Here is a 16,764-nt window from a genome sequence, read left to right on the forward strand (position 1 = left end):
TTACCCATTCTTCCCATTTCCTGCTTTCCTTGGCCCCATTCGCTTTTTACCCCACTGACCATGGTCATGATGCCATCCTGGGTGTGGTGACAATTTGCCTCTGCATGTGCAATGCATGGTGCTTTAATATAACTGTGGTGTTGGCTTGTGCATTATGAATAAAAAAACTTAATCTCCATTCCTGTTCACTGTTCCCGGTAAGTGATTCAGCTTATATGTAGTTATTGTATGGCAGTTAATTATAAGGGGTGACTTTCTTTATCTTTTTACATTTATTTTTATTTTCAATATTTTTATGTTAATAGACGCAAAAACATAATTTCACAAGCTCTATCAAAATCCTCCTGAAGGTCCACCAACGGTGGTGAAACACATGTAGAGGTGAACAAGAGTCAAGAGGAAATCATAAGATTTAAGAACAAATAATATTAATTTGGAATCATGAAAAGTTTGAAAATATAAGTGATTATGTTTTTAAGAATAATCAACCTGACAAACATTTGAAAAAATCTTAATTTTGAATCATGACTAGTTTGAAAATATAAGTGATTGTGTTTGAAGAACAATCAACTTTAAAGAAATTGAATGAATAGTGATTTAAAAAATAAAAATTCTGATCATAAAAAACAAAAGGGATATTATTATTTTCGTTTTGGATATATTGGAAGTCACCAATGAAATGTAAAAAAAACTGAGTGCATGGAGTTCTAAGTTTCTTGTTGTATGCCTTTAGGTGTCATTACCTTTTTTCCAGAAACCTGATTAATTCCACTGACAAGCCATTACAGATTACTGTGGGGCACAGCATTAGTTATCTTCTAGTCATAACCCCTTTTCTCTTCCTTCACCCCAAAAAAGAAAATAGCCATTTAGACAATTAAACCAAATATTCCAAGACTCGACCCTTCCTGTTAATAACAGTAATGACCACCTCTTCCAGGTCGATCATGGCCGTGGGCGATCATGGCTAGGGGTGCGGAGGGGATGGGGGGAGGGTTGGGTGTGTCTTTCTGATTCACATTTAGGTGGAGTCCATCATAAACCTCTTCCTCCAGGTGACCTGTTTGCTTCATCCTCTGTCAGGTCTCTGGGTGCCATTGGTTAGAAATAAAAAGAAGAGGACTCAAAGGTAACACCAACCAGAGTTCAAGAGATACGCCACACTTGGCCTGAAGCTCCATAATTGTCTTGTTGCAGGTGTTTCTTCCTAGTGGGGCTTTTATGAAGTATGAATGCAGAAGCCTTCAGACCATGCTTCATAATGGTGCTACCACAGTTTCCACCCGGGCATCGGCAGTATGCAAGTGATGATGATCAGCATATAACACCTTTTGCAGTGATTCAGGGGACAATCTACTGCAGTAATCCTGAGTGAGACGCCTTCCTTCGGTCACAAATGTGCACTATCCAAACCTACTCTCGTACTGTTACAGACCACAACTGTTCTGGAATTGACCCCTTTTACTTACATATTTATGTTAGTAATTCAGAATGTGTTCCTCAAGCAGCTCTATTGAATGGCTTTTTCAATGAGATTGTAGCAAATTATCACAAATAAATTCAATGCATGGGAACAACCTTAAAACAGAAATATAACCTTTTTGTGCTAATGTATTAGCACAGGACTTCACTTACTAACATTCCTTGCAAGCTTTATTTAATGTAATCAGTTAATTCTTCATTGTTTTCTTGTTAAAAATACAGAGGATATTGTACAGCGACACTAGATGGTAAGTTCCTTTTGGCGATATATTCTAATTTCTTTTTCTCCATTTCTCCCAACTAGTGGCATAGAGCAGTGGTAGAGGATACGGAAAAGACCTCAGGTAATCAGATATTTTAATTCAGATATTGATTTGTGAACTCTGTTGGAGTGCTTTGCATAATATGGTAATACAGATTCCTCTTTAAAAGAACTTGGATTAAAAAGCCTTTCAACCAGAAATGCATTGGACAAAAATAGTATTTAGAGTAAAACGATATGCAGGAGGGGCCGGAATTAGAAGGGGATGCTGTAATCACTAGGTGCTCAGATGGTAGATGAACTGAAGGTTTGCAGGTGTGTTTGCAGTGGGTCATATTTTAGTGACGGCAACTGTTCAAGTAGATAGAATTAATACAGCACCACTAATACAGCCGCCATCACTGCTAGTTGCTCCAATAACATCTATTGATATTAACAAAAGTACAACAGTCAATAATACTGCTGCTAGTTATTAATGTTACTACCACTGTACATAATACTGATACTACTATTACTACCGTTCCCACTACTATACCAACTTCTGCTCCGGGTGGTCCTACTAGAAGTAGTACTAAAACGATTTCTGGAAGTACTAGCGCTAATGGTATCAAAACGTTTAAATGTACTATTAGTACTACCAATGTTAAATGAAACATGTGTACTAGGGTGGCTGATGTTCCCTTATACCTTGTTATTTAATGTGTATCTGTGCTGCTCCTGTTGCTCAAATAGCATCACACCTGTTATGATGCACATGAAGCAAATAATATTTACAGATCTTGAGCAATAGCAGTGGACAGATGCTTAAAATATGGGTTTATTATACCCACAAAAGTGTGAAACACCTGCTAACCAAGCCATGCAGCCATTGTAGTATAGTAATATTTTAACAATGCCAACCTATATGTCATCTAATATTGATGGTATATTCTAATCTAGTTGATCGGCTGAAATGTCAAGGTCCCCTAGGGTGACCCAGGAAAATATCCAGGTATCATAAGTACTTTCTAATTCACCACAGGAGAGTTGTAGATGAGTTCAAAACTTAACTACATAAATAAACTGGACAAAATCTTGAGGCACAGCCACGATTATGGGGAAAGGTCAGGCCATTCTATCCAGAGGTGTGGAGAAGGGAACCACCTACCCCTGGGGACACGTGAGGATATCCTGATGAAGAACTACACTGCCAGGTTAGAGACACAGCAGCCCCAGGAAGAAGAGAAGCAAACCAGGTCTCAGCACACAAGTAAGCACTTGGATTGCCATAAGGAGGCATTCCAAGAGGCAGACTATGGAATTTCCATCCAATGTCCAAAATGAATCAAGCAATGTGTCCTTTAAACATGAGTCCTATTAGGCTCAACTAAATGATCTTGAGTCTTGAAACTAATGTTAGAATACAAAATATGTCCAAGTCTCCAGTCTAGCAACTGTTGTTCTTTTATGGGTTTTACTTATTTGAGTCAGCCCTTCCAGCAATGGAGTAGCAGCAACCTTAGCAACAAGATAACTATTTTTATCTGGCAGGATAAGAAGCTATGTTTGTGCTAGTTACCCCATAGTGGCTGCTCTGCTATCAAGACCACCTACTCAAAGCCCCTTTAATGACGAATACTTACTTCACTCACATTTTCATTCTCCAAATCAGATTCTGCCCCAGTTCCAGTGGCATGATCGGTCCTTTTTCTGAAAGTTTTGTAGTAGATTATATCCGACCAGTAGCGATCTCCACACAAACCACCTTGCCCCTTCCACCATCACCCTCTCCCCAGGCTGATATCCTAATTCACTAGGTTGCTGAACCTTTCATCATGGGTGCCAGGTAGCTTGTTCCATTTTGGATAGTGCTTGAGGTACTTTCTCATACACAAACAACAGAGGTGGTCTGTTACCTATTTTTTTACTTCATCTTTTGAACAAGTTACTTGGAAAATAGATTTATCACAGGAGTTATGTTATTTGTAAGAGATGAATACTACCTAAATCACAGATATTTTGTGTTTACGTATGCAGTGTGGCACTTTGCAAAAGTCCACACAGTTGTGGCTTCTCACATTAGGAGATATATAGTTCCTGCATTCTGATGTGTGGATCACTGATTGCTAAAGGCCCGGTTGTCAGACAGGATTTCTCCATACATTTTAGGAAGACATGTATGCTTCAAATGTCATTCCCATGCAAAACCTTCCTGGCTGTTTCGCAAAGACTAGTAAACTGAATTATAGAGTGTTATTCTCTTCCTAGGATTTCAACTGGGATTCCTTCTAGCAAGAAATAGATCTGCTTCATACTTATGGTTTTGGACATCCCGTGAGGGCACTTCTTCTCTTCAGAAAGACGTGCACATTCTCTTGTTTGTGTGCCGGCAGCTTGATGCTTTTACTTGCTAGCTGAGATGGATAATCCCTTCTCTGAAGGTGTTAGTATCTTTACAGATCTCCTCAGCAACAGTTAATCTCACCTTCCAATGGCGTTGCAGGCTTGCCAGGTTTTGTGTGAACCCTCAGAAGTCTCTTGATTCGTTTATATGGGTTTTATAGGGGTTTCTGGACCCATGTTCCAGTCCTGGTTCCCCAGACTTCCCAGGGAAGTAGTTGTTTCCTCCTCTTCCAGCTTGAAGTAGAGGTGTAACTTCTCCATCAGGTTTAGGTGGAGTCGGGGACAACCACCTCTCATTCCTAAAAATCTGTTTGCTCCCATTGTCACTTCCTGTTCTTCCCCTAAAGCTTTGTGCTCCCCACCCGTAGTTGCCCTGACTAGTCGTCTACTGTCCTCCTTGCCTGGGTTTTATTCCACCTCATCTTTCGTTGGTCCAACCTGACCTATTTCTGCCTTCTTGTTCTCTCTGGCTAAGTGGTGGCTCTCTTCTCCTCCTTCTAGTCAGATCTGTTCTCTTTGTCTGTTAGTCCTGCCTCCTCCTCTGTATCACCTTCCCTTCTTGATTTAACCATTTCCTCTGATGTTACCACCTCCTACCCTGCAGTTACTGCCTCCCTGTGTACCTTCGACCCCTCTTATCTCCAGCAGCACCGCTCCTCATATTGCTCTCCAATCGCTTGCTACAACCTTCTCCAGCAAAACCCACGCTGACTGACTGGGGTCTCTAGGTTTTATAGTGCTTTACCCCTTCTCCCTGGGTTAGGCTTTTGTTGATGGGTATGCAGCTGTGTCCTGTAATTGGGGCAGGGAGGGCATTAGCTGCTGCTCCTGGGTGCACCTGGCCGCCCTATGTAATTAAGAGGCCAAACCCAGCCTTCATCGGGCCTATCCACTTTTCGAATTGCAAGATCTCCTTTTTCCACCGCATGTGAATTGTATGTTGGAAGCACTCCTCATAAGCTTTTAATATCTACCAAATTCATAGAAAATTCCATCTCGGAAGTGAATTTGCAACATTGAATCATCAGTGAAGGAACAATCTGCCGGGATACAATGGCCCTCATTACAATTTTGGTGATATCCCGCCGGTAAATCCAGTGGCATACCACCAAAACAATAATACTGTTAACGGCACTTGGAATATGCCGTAATTACTGGCATATTTCAAGTGCCAGAAAAGGTGGAAATTCCACATTCCCTGAAGTCCCAGACCAGTGATACTGACATTTCATGGTAGTGGGGTGCTGGAATTACCAGGGACCCACCACCAAACTTCTAGTTTGGTGGTGCGGGAAAAGTGGCGGTAACAGAATTACCGTCACTTATTTTCCTGCACTGTCAAATGTGGTCATCAAAGAAATAATCCACGGTCCACAGTCGGAGATCAGCACATTTGTCACATTGTTTCACTGAGGCTTTCACGCTGGATTGATTTGCAACAGTAGCAGAACAAACATTAATGGTATCTTGTGAACTAAATTGACTTAGGTTAAAAGTGTTAGTTTGTTCCTAAATTGATTTCTCTTTCTTGCTACAGAGTGTTTCAGGCTCTCTTAGTTGGGGAAGGGGTCCACCGCAGGGGCTTTAGAAACTGTCCCATGCAGCAAAACACTGACAAGGAGGGGGTGGCCATGGCATCATTCCATACCTGCCTTGAGCCCATCATTCACTGGCTCAGAAGCTACCTGGCCCCCTAAGTCACGCACTTGGTGGTCCGCGGAGTGTATCAGGGTACCTCAGCACAGTAGCCATTGACAATATTTTGAGTAATTTAGGTTCCCTTTGCCCTTACGTGGCCTTTGTTAGCAGAGTGCCCCTTTAGTTGCTGCCACTATTTTCATTTACTAGGCAATAATTTTGATGGAATCAGTTTTGTCCCTGCTTTGCCAATACATCCAACGATCCCAAATATGTCCCACTTCTGAGTTTCTTTTGTTAAGGGCACAGGGGCACTGTATTTCTGTCCAAGTTCCTTCAATCAGGGCAGCATGCATCCCGGATTGTTTGTGTTTAGAGACTTGGATCAGTCCTGACTTTGCATATTCCTTTCGGATCCTGGTTCTGAGAAGGCTGCCTCCAGGCCGTTTGTAAATGTCCATGCTGTTGCGATATCTGAAAGTCCATCTCGGTGCGCCAGAGGATTTAAGGAATCAAGATCATGCCGTCTTGCAGTCAAACCCTCTGAATAGGGCCTTCTAGATGCTCCCTACTATTCTTTGCCAAACAAGCAGCCAATGTCCTTCCAGTCGAGACACCCAAAGGAAGGCGCAGTGTGTGCGTCTCCTGGTAGCGGATCCCTTGGCTCTGGCAAAGCTCCACATTTGAAGACTGGTTGGAACCGTTTTACTACATAAGTGGACAAGGAATATCCGCTGCCTAATGCAACTTAGGGTTGACCTTGTGAGATCAGGATAGCGCTTCCTGATGGTGCGGAACCTGTAGTCCATAAACTAAAGATAAGTGCTAATAGCAAAGATTGCATCACAGAATTCATGTCTGACAATCACTAATAATCATACAGAACCTAGATGCAGCACTAGATTCTAATTCTTTCCAAAAATACAATACTCGGAGGAAAATCTAGAGAAAACGTGTTTGACAATCTGAGGCATAGCAAGATTAACCTCCCGTGCATTTTCTACTAAGCCAAACCCAAGCAGTTTATTGTGCTCGAAAAGTGCAAACAGACTTTCTTTGAAACATAGCAAACAAAAAACACTGGCAACCAGTATCAGGTTTCAATGCAGTATGAGCAGGACATCCACCTGAGTTCCTCCAAACTGGTCCTGCACAAAGACTGCAACGTGGTTTAGGGGCTCATTCTAGCTCATTTTGGACAGGTTATTTTGTAGCCACTTCCCATATAGAGTATCGGATCTTCAGCCTTCTGCTCTATTATGGTACCCTGTTGCAAGTCTTTCAAAAGATGAGAAATCTGTAAGAGGAAAAAATCCATTGGAAGTGATTATTTATCTTCAGTAATGTCCTTACCGATGGGTGTGATCTTCCAACAGATTCCTCATTGCCCTTAGACCTATATTTCACTATTTTAAATGTTTTGTTTACTCACAACCTGTTTTGAGTTGTTGTTATGACCGCTACTGTTCCTTTGGGAAGTGTGAATAGTAGGAAATTGGGTGAGATTAAGTTATGGTGGTTCTTGCAGTCCATATGTATGTATACCAGCGATTTCAAACCGAGCACCAGTGGCAACCATTGCGATTTGACAGCGCCATTCATGTATGTGCACACACACTCCTGAATGCCGTTTAAAGATTCAAGAGGTGAACACTGGGTGGCAGGTTGTATCCATCAGAAAGAACGCTACAGGAGGGAAGTAAGTCAATTTCCCGGATCCGTGGCTCGGTGGACTAATGCATCCACTACAAAAGCCTGTGTTTGACTTCATGGTCACAGGTTCGAATCCTGGCAGGTGTACTCAGCCCTTCATCATTTTGAGATCGATAAAATGAGTATCGTTAAGTTGGGTAACAATAAACCTCCGTCTATCAATGTCACCATGTCCTGCTATTGTAAAATCTGATCCTCTACCTCTGACCTGATCAGACACATTGAAATGCCCTTTTGACCGCTTTGCATTGGTGATATTGGTGGATTATGTTATGAAGCAGGATGTGAAATGATCAATGTGTTTGCTTCTCTTTGGTCTGAATGACCCTCTCCCTTCCCCCGCTTTATTGGAGTTTCTTGAGTGCCATATACTAAACTTGCCATGTCATTTTAATTTTAGGTTTACCCGAAAGCTCAAGATTCCATACCAAATGAACATGTTGTGTGGTCAGCCGCTTTCTAAGAAACCGCCCCCTTCTAAGTCCTGTACCATTTACAAGAATTTCTAATGGGGAGCACAGCAGAGTCTTGAATCAAGAACACTGTTAAGAAGAAGCCCTTCATAATGACAACGTTTTGTTAAAGAAAAATGTTTGTTTCTCCCACCGATGGCCACTGTTCAGAAGCACCCGGCGACCCGGATTTCCCGGTTTCTCGTTATTTTTCAAAGATCAGAGCACATTCATCCATATGAATCCCCCTTTGTTGGGGATGTGTTATATATTTAAGCATTTTAAAAAATGTTAGATTTTGTATAAAATCACTTTTGTAATATGTACATATGAATATGTATTTTGTAACAGCAGCATTTAAATCTGTTTACTTCGAATTTACAGTGGCAGGCGATTACACTCCATTAACTTGCATTATGAACACTGAAGCATTTCACTAGCACTGGGTACATTGTTGGCCTCCCCTATCGATACCCTTAAAAAGAATGGCGTTATCGAGTACTGTCACTGAATCAGAATCGGCAGGGCAATTATGGTCTATACAAGTGGTGCTATGCACATAAATACATCATCTGCACATTCCTTATGCTGAAACCTCAATTTTATATTTATAAGCTCAAATGCTATAGAGAGGGGTGTTTTAATAGTATGTGAGTACCTATTCCACTTGAGACATATATCATACTGTCTATGACAGGAGCAAATAACACAATTATTGATGTTGGCATTAACTGGACTTTGATAGAGTCAAGACACCAAAGCTGGTGCTGCAGTTCTGCTATTCTAATCTGTGTTTACAAGTTTGTGTAATCTACACATTGAAATGTAATGTTCCCAGAGTGTAGAAGGGGTAAAAAAAAAAGAAAAAACTGAGCCAGAGGAAGAGAGATGTGTTAATATATTTTCCCACTGGGGATTAGTCAATCTTTGTTATATGACTTAGAATGTTAGAATGTAGTTTCATACATTTAATCAGTGACTTAACAACCATGAATAAAGAAACCTGTTGCTACCGACCAGCATTAAGAAGGGAATGACAAGAAGCAGTTTACAACCCTTACAAAAGAAACTGTTACACTTTTTCCGGAAAGGTTTTATACCATGCAAGATTCATATACACTCGCCTCCATTTTTGTTTTGCGACGGGGTTTCTAATTTCTTTGCAAATGTTAGATCAATTTCATGGAAAAACACAAGTTTTGTTAAAACAGATTTTTTTGGGCTCGGCTGGCATTAGTCTTAATGGAAAAGGGCTGTGTCAGTCTGTAAACCTTTATTAGAAATGTTAGTGTAGTCTAAGAGCAGCTTCAGTCCCACTGTTACCTACTTCAGTCTGCCAATATTCTTAGTATGCTGTTAAATTAAATTCTGTGAGAAACTAGTACTTCTGAAAGATTATGAAGCATAAAAGATCTTTATTCTTGCACCATTTCTATTAGAATTTTCACATTTTGGTCACTTTAGGAATAAGATGTAGCATATTTGTATATACTGTTATGAGCTGTAGTTTTTACAAAAAGGTTTCTATTTTTACTTTATTTTGAGAACATGTGCACAATACAGCAATAAAAATGTTGGTTAAGTTGTGTTTTTCTCTATGGGTTTTCTGAAATAGTCAGTAGATCAGGCTTGGTAAATTAATATGCCGTATTATAAAATGTGTGCGCATTCATTGCCTTTCCACAGCACCATTGGGCTCTGTTTTATGACTTTGAAAGTAACACCTTTTTACTGCGCTAAACTTTTTTACCACATTATTCCCCCTTTTATTGATCTATCAATAACTAATTCGACACCTCCCTCCAGTCCCCATTCTGCCATTTGTTTTTTTACTTATACACACCCATTTTAGTCTACTCATGCCCCCACCGCTTCCCAGATTCCTATTGGCCCATTTATCAACACACATCCTTCCCCCATCCTTCCTTATCAGATGAAATCCAGTAGGCCTCATAGTTTTCAACATCCTCAGGTTGTACTGTGACCCAATATGCCTAATTATTTTTGTCACTGTTTGTTAGCTTGTTACTGGGCTTATTTCTAGCACTTTCTCCATCAACATTCATGGGCAACATGAGTTTTCTTCCTTTTCTGTTAGTACAGAGTCTAAATAAAGTTTTGCCAATGCAGAAGGTGACAAGCATGAGGACCAACGCTGGGACAGTCACACAAAATACTCCATAAAGCCAGGTGGGCATCTACTTGAAAATGCTGTGTGGTTATTTGACTGCACTCCACTAGACTCATTTGTCATTCTTTCGTGGAGTGTCTGTATTTCACTGATAGCTGCTTTCCATGTTCTATTCGAAGCCTCTCCATCGGGTTTCATGGTGCAACAGCTGCTCCCAAACTTGGCGCACACTTCTCCTTCTATAGCAGTTAGAAGGTCCAGAAAATAACAATTTTGGAGAGCCACCAAACATAGTGCCCTCAACTCTTCCCTTTTTATTTCATGTAGGCCTTTTGCTGTTGAATTGGCCATTTGCAGCAACTCATAATGCATACACTGAAGCCATTTCGCATTGGCTGCAGTCTGTACATCTGGAAGCAGCAGGGATGTAAAGAAAGTGGCAGCCTTGGAAAACAGCCGAAATTCGTCTGAAATAGCGGACACATTTTGAACACTCTTTCCGGGACAGTTATTATTGCTTCTTCTCTTTCTGCTTAGCGATTTCTGCTTCTCACTTTGCTGCCCCACTCACTCCTTTAGCGCAAGCTCCATGGCAGTGCTGTTTCGAGGCACCACCAGGGCTGTGCAGTGTGACGATTGCACAGATCCCACTCCAATCAGGTGGAAGCTGGGCATAGGCCCACCACACATCCATAATGGCAGCTGTCCCCCGCATCAGCGCCGCACTCCTCATCCCCTTGGCACAGCGGTATTAGTCCCCAGGTGGATAGACCCACTGGACCTGAAACTCAGAGGGAATCATGTAAAGCTTTTTATGTCAACTGGTTGGTGTCTTTCATTTAGCCAGGTCAATGCATGTACATATTTTCCCCAAATTGCCTTAAAACTGCCATTCACTTTGGCTGCCACGCTTTGTTCATATCCCACCAACCCTTCAGCACGACATTGCATTATTCCCCCCTCCCATTTGCCACCATACCACATTGCCACTTTATTCTCATTAATGGTCTTTTTGCCCCTCCTTATATATGCACTACAATCTTTTTTGTTCACTTATTTTTAGCTCTGCCTTTTTAGAACCTTCTGTTATATATTCAACTATCATATTTTTCGCCTCTCTTTTTTCGGCCATTCTTTTTAATTTCACATAATTATCAGCATAGACATTTTCCGCTTCATCCACCCACTGGACTGAGACATTTGCTCCTTGGAATATACCCCTAGTTTTCCGACCCGTAATATTTCATCGTACCAGTTATTTCCAGATAATAAACTTCAGTGTCATGATGAAAATCCTCTTCATCAATTAAATTCCTTTTTCCTCTAGTCACATCGTCATTTAACTGTGTACCACTTTTTTCTTTCATAACCAAATAAAACAAAAATATGAATCCTACACCAATGCATGTTAATATTATTAAACTCCCAAAAAACGAAAATGATTGCTTTCTATTGATAATGACAACTAAACACATTGCATAGAGCTTCCCTGAATGAGGCTCTTAAGATCAAGTGGTAACTCCAAGAATTATTCAAATTAGAGAAATGATTGCAAATCTGAAACAAGGCATGGTCCACAAATGCATAATCTAAGGTAGATTTACAATTACCTCAATGCCATGTCGGAATAACGTCCCTCACCTGTCCATTCAGCAACTGAAGGCCTACTGAAGATAATGGAGTGTACCACTTCCTTCCAGTAATTGACTTATATTGGACTTCATATGCAAAGTATAATCCCAAATATCCCTCTTTTCATCCTGCATGATACAGTTGGAGTTTAAGTCTCCAACTAAAACAATTTGGCCATTGCCCTCTGTTTTGCCAATTTAAAATCGTTTGAACTGCAACATTTAGAAATACTTCCAAATTACCCACCTCCTTATGCCAGTAAACGTTAATCAAAATCTGACATCCAAACCTTGTTAACATAACCGCTAACATGCCATAAGGAAGATTGGAGAACGTAAGCCAATGATAAGACTGCACAGGGCCGCCCACTGTGGCTTGGTTTGGATGCTTGAAAGAAAATCTGATAGCCATCCATTAGTGGTTTTTCTAGGAGCCAGGTCTCTTACAGGAATATACAGTTCAATTCCTTTATTATAGAGAGAACCTCAAGATTACTAAATAGATGACTGTTCCCTCTTGAGTTCCAGGACACCAATTTCAATTCATCTATTTCAACCGTCAACCCAGGCTCATGTGCAATATCAGGCATCCCTTGTCTTCCATAATGCTGAAGGGAACGACACCCAATCTACTTTCCTTTGGTTATTCTTATCCTGGAACCTACTCATTCTTTGTTTCCCATATCCACAATGACTCACTGAAACTCTCAGCAGGCTCATGCCCACATTATCTCCCAACTCCCAATCATCTACATCACACTGTTCAATGGCAAAACGCAATTTCTCCACCTTCATTAGTTCTGCTAAAACCAGTTCCATCACCATCTAGAGGGGAATAATAAAGTACACCTGTTCATCTGATTTCTATCAGGAAACGCTACCCTATTCAAATGAGCCGATGACAAAGTAGCCGTAGTAGGAACCTCAGAGAATATTGAGAGGACATTGGTTCTGTTTAAACAAACTTGAACATTCTCTCCATGCAGGCTAACCAAATATAGCTTGTTGCCTGCCTTTGAAAACATACTAGTAGCTCTTATTTCAGCCAAGTTAGCATTTTGTTTACTTTTATAACCCACTTCCTGTGGATCTAAGCTCCTGGCGGACTTCAACACACTGAATGGTTAATGAGACTGCACGGGTTACCTGGCCACTCATCTGATCTCGGGCTCAAGCCCTGCCAGTTGCACGCTTGCGCTACCTCCCTGGCAACCCCTGCACCTGTGGACTATTTTCTGTATCCCTACAGTCCCCAAACCAGCACTTATGTCTGCACTCACCCTGCACTTGCCATCAGCTGGCCGTTGTTATTTATTTTATGTTATTATTTATTATCCCATGTACTGCACTCCCCCCAAACTCCCCAAACTTTCCTTTTGTCCCCCTTCACGTTGCACTTGCGCAATCTGAATGACACCTGGCCTAGTAAGATCGTTGTCTGTCTTCCCTCTGTTCCCCCTCCCTTGCCCTGTCGCGCCTTGACACACTTGTGTATAGGCGCGTTATAAATGTCATATCATATGATATCATATCATTATAAATGTCATATCATATCATATCTAACTGCTTGTTTTTATAACAACCATTCTTTGATGGGCCATCCTCATTCACACCTCGCACATGATCATTCACTGCAGAGTTCACAATGTCCACCCTTCTACTGTGATCACAATTAGACTCCAACTAAGCCATCTCATCAGTCAATTGCAGAGCACTGCTCCTACCTGGCAATACAAGTTTTTTTTTAGCAATTTGCTCATTTCACTTTCAATAGGTTGCTGATCCTTTTCTTTAAACCTCCTTTCAGTATGGTGCATCCAAGGTGAAGCATTTTCTGTATACCTGCTTTCACCCTGGTCAGCCCACGGTACAACACTATCAGTGCCAACATCAACTGTGATGCAATCTGTTTGCGTCCCCATGGTTGTTCGATCTCCCATAGGGTAACCCCCACTGTTCATGTTAGAATTACTTCCATGTTGAGCAGTACGTATTGGATGGACCTGATCGTTATCACAAGGTTCCTCCCAATCAGTTTGAATAACAGAGGTCAGACAGCTTGGTATTACAGGTGAACTTGCCAATACAGATACATTTGTTGAGATGCCCCTGGGTTCTTGTGCCACTAAACTATCCGTCTGTATTCCTATAGTTCAGGTGAGCTTGATTAAACTAACTCCGAAATTACACACCTTATAATCATGCCCCCCATTAGGATCCACATTAACCCCAATCACATGGACATCTACTATTGGACTTTATTCACACAGATCCACCATATCACCCTCATTCCCCAATACCACAAGTCGATTTACACCCTTGAATGTCCGCCAATTGGTTATGCCTTAATGCTAGTAAAACCGAGCTTATGGTATATGGGTCTAGGCAGTACAGAGAGAGTCTGGGACAAGAATTCTGCACCTGAATCTGGCATTACATGGCTTCATTTTGACACTCCGGAACTGTGTACATGCGTCTCTGGCTAGTGTTAACTTTAGGTATTTGCCGGGTATCTTGAGGAGTCTCTAGAGCAGGGATCTCCAACCCGTGGCTCTCCAGATGTTATGTACTACGGCTCCCATGATATGTCACCATTGGGTACAATTGTAGTGCTGATGGGAGTTGTATTCCAAAACATTTGGAGAGCCAAAGGTTGCAGACCACTGATATGGAGGGACCTTGAGGGTCAATCGGCAGCACCATGATGCAGGAAGTACCTCCACTTGTTCCATTGCACTATAGCTCTGCTCCCAACCATCCAAAGCTTGGGTGGATGCTTTCTTTACCCAAACCAAGCACATTTCCTGAGAATAAAGAGGAATAGAAGGGCAGGGAGAGGGAATATAAAGGTATGATTCTAGAAGTCAAACAAAATCATTACAATGAACAAATAAACAAGGCTGGAAATGAAACTAAGGAGCTTTTCAAACTGTTTAGACCCTGGTAAAAGTCTAAGGTCCTGAATCAAAGTATTAATCCAAATAGTGAGGACTGTTTAAGGGTTCAAAAGGCATTTGTAGACAAAATTGTTCTCACTCAAGCCAAAATATGTAAAGACCTGGATAAATGAAACACCTTAAGTACTAGTGAGGTCACCGTAAGTGGGCAACAAAAAACGGGGGCCTATTCGATCCACGTAGGATTGAAGGAGCATGAAACTGATGAGTGTGGCCCTCAGTTTAATTTTTTGGCTGTGACAGATTGAGGATTGACATGTTGAAAAATATGCATCCCACGAGTTGTCTTCGTGACCTTTTACCATCAAAGGTCATCCTGGAACACTGTGGTAACTTTGTTCCATTCTTACGTAGATTTATCAACGCCTCTTTCACTCATTGTTACATACCTGGAATTATCAACAATGTTGTGGTCACTCCCCTCCTGAAGAAGCAGGGCTTGAATCCCAAAGACACCTCTAATTTAAGGCCTATAACAAACACCCTCTTTCTCCTTAAACTGGTGAATAGGGGGCCACCATGCAAATTCAAAATCATATGGAAGTCGAAGGTGTGCTGCATAAAAAACTGTCTGGTTTTCGGCATGCTCATGATACCAAGAGTGCCCAAGTCGATCTCCAAGCTCAAATGCCAGCAGTTTTGGAAAAGAGTGGATCGGGGCTGCTGATTTTGCTTGATTTATCGGCAGCCTTCGATCTACTGGACCATAATAAACTGTTGGATAGCCTGACTGATATAGGAGGCTTTTCCAGGCAGGCGGTGATATGGATGAGGTCCTTTCTTGAAGGACGTAGGTCTAGAGTCCATTGGGGAAATGCTTCTTCCGATGCCAAACTCATCAACTGTGGGATCCTTCAGGGGCCTGTTTGTCCCCCTCTCTCTTTAACATTTATATCCAGCCATTGTGCATGGAATTAGCGAGATTGGGGGTATTATTTGCAAACTACGCAGATGATTTCCAGCTTACCATCGAACTCAGTGGAAACTCGGCTGATGATCAGGGAAGGTTAAACAAAATCTACATGACCATTCAAAATTGGATGTCTGCCAATTGGTTATGCCTTAATGCTAGTAAAACCGAGCTTATGGTATATGGGCCTAGGCAGTCCACAGAGAGTCTGGGACATAAATTCTCTTGTTTCCACATCGACTGAGGTTTTGTTCCGGTAGCTGAGAAGGTTAAAACACTTGGCACCTTTTTGGAGGCCACACTCAGCGTGGATGCACATATGGACTACATAGTTAGGAACTCTAATTACTATCTCAGAGTTCTGAGATTGTTGGGTCTCTTGGTCACGAGGGAAAATCGCGCTAAGCTGGTACGAGCTATCATATTACTGCGTCTTGACTATTGCAACTCCTTGTTAGGGGGAGCCTGTGAGGAGTGCATTCATAAACTGCAGAAAATCCCAAATTAAGCTGTACGAATAGTCTATAAAATTGCGCACAAAGACCCAGTAACAGTGGCTCGGAGAGAGCTTCATTGGCTCCCGGTGGTGACTAGAATTCTTTTAAAATTGTTGACATTGGGACATAAGTGTCTCTTCGGGTCTGCACCTCAATACATCAAAGAGAAGCTGGAGATTCAGTAGAACCTTACGCTCAACAGGGGCCTGTACCTTGAAGGTCAATCGTTTTAAAAGAGTTTGGGAAAATGGCCGCTCCTTCCCTGTTTGGGTGGTGCAGGACTTGAACGAGCTCCCTGAATCCCTCAGGTAGGTAGAAATTCACACCACATTTAGGAAACTTCTCAAGACCAGGTTGTTCTCTTAGGCCGAACCCAGAGTAGTTGTTTTTTGTAGTTTCTGTCTCTGTTGTATGTTTTCTGTTCAGCGCCTGGATGCCCAAGGCTTTGGCGCTTTATAAGCATACAGTAAGGTAAACAGGATGTGGCTGTCCACAGCCATGTGTGTTGGGCAGGATGTGGAAAAACACATCCGCAGCACCCAGCCCTAGTTGTTTATTTGTGATTTATGTAGGGCTTCCTGCTTTACTCCTCCAGCTTCTAAGAGCTGGACCAGGGAGGAAACTCACGTTGCACAGTGTCGTTCTGTTCCCAAGATGAGTGTGTAGAGTATCCTCCGGGCAAGTTACTGATGCTGCAATGCAGAAATGT

General features: G+C 41.7%; 1 protein-coding gene across 12 annotated transcripts in view; it reads left to right on the plus strand.

Annotated features, from left to right (window-relative positions):
- PROM1 (prominin 1) overlaps positions 1 to 9,516 on the plus strand; it is a 922,577-nt gene extending 913,061 nt beyond the window's left edge. For all 12 annotated transcript variants that reach the window (XM_069631918.1, XM_069631917.1, XM_069631924.1 and 9 more), the window contains 2 exons: positions 1,787 to 1,826; positions 7,878 to 9,516. In XM_069631918.1, coding sequence (XP_069488019.1) covers positions 1,787 to 1,805 — 19 coding nt within the window. In that variant the 3' untranslated portion in view covers positions 1,806 to 1,826; positions 7,878 to 9,516. The remainder of the gene's footprint in view (positions 1 to 1,786; positions 1,827 to 7,877) is intronic.
- The last annotated feature ends 7,248 nt before the right edge of the window (positions 9,517 to 16,764 follow it).

The sequence above is a fragment of the Ambystoma mexicanum genome, chromosome 6q (assembly GCF_040938575.1).
Source record: "Ambystoma mexicanum isolate Mex_15411 chromosome 6q, UKY_AmexF1_1, whole genome shotgun sequence".
Lineage (NCBI taxonomy): Eukaryota > Metazoa > Chordata > Amphibia > Caudata > Ambystomatidae > Ambystoma > Ambystoma mexicanum.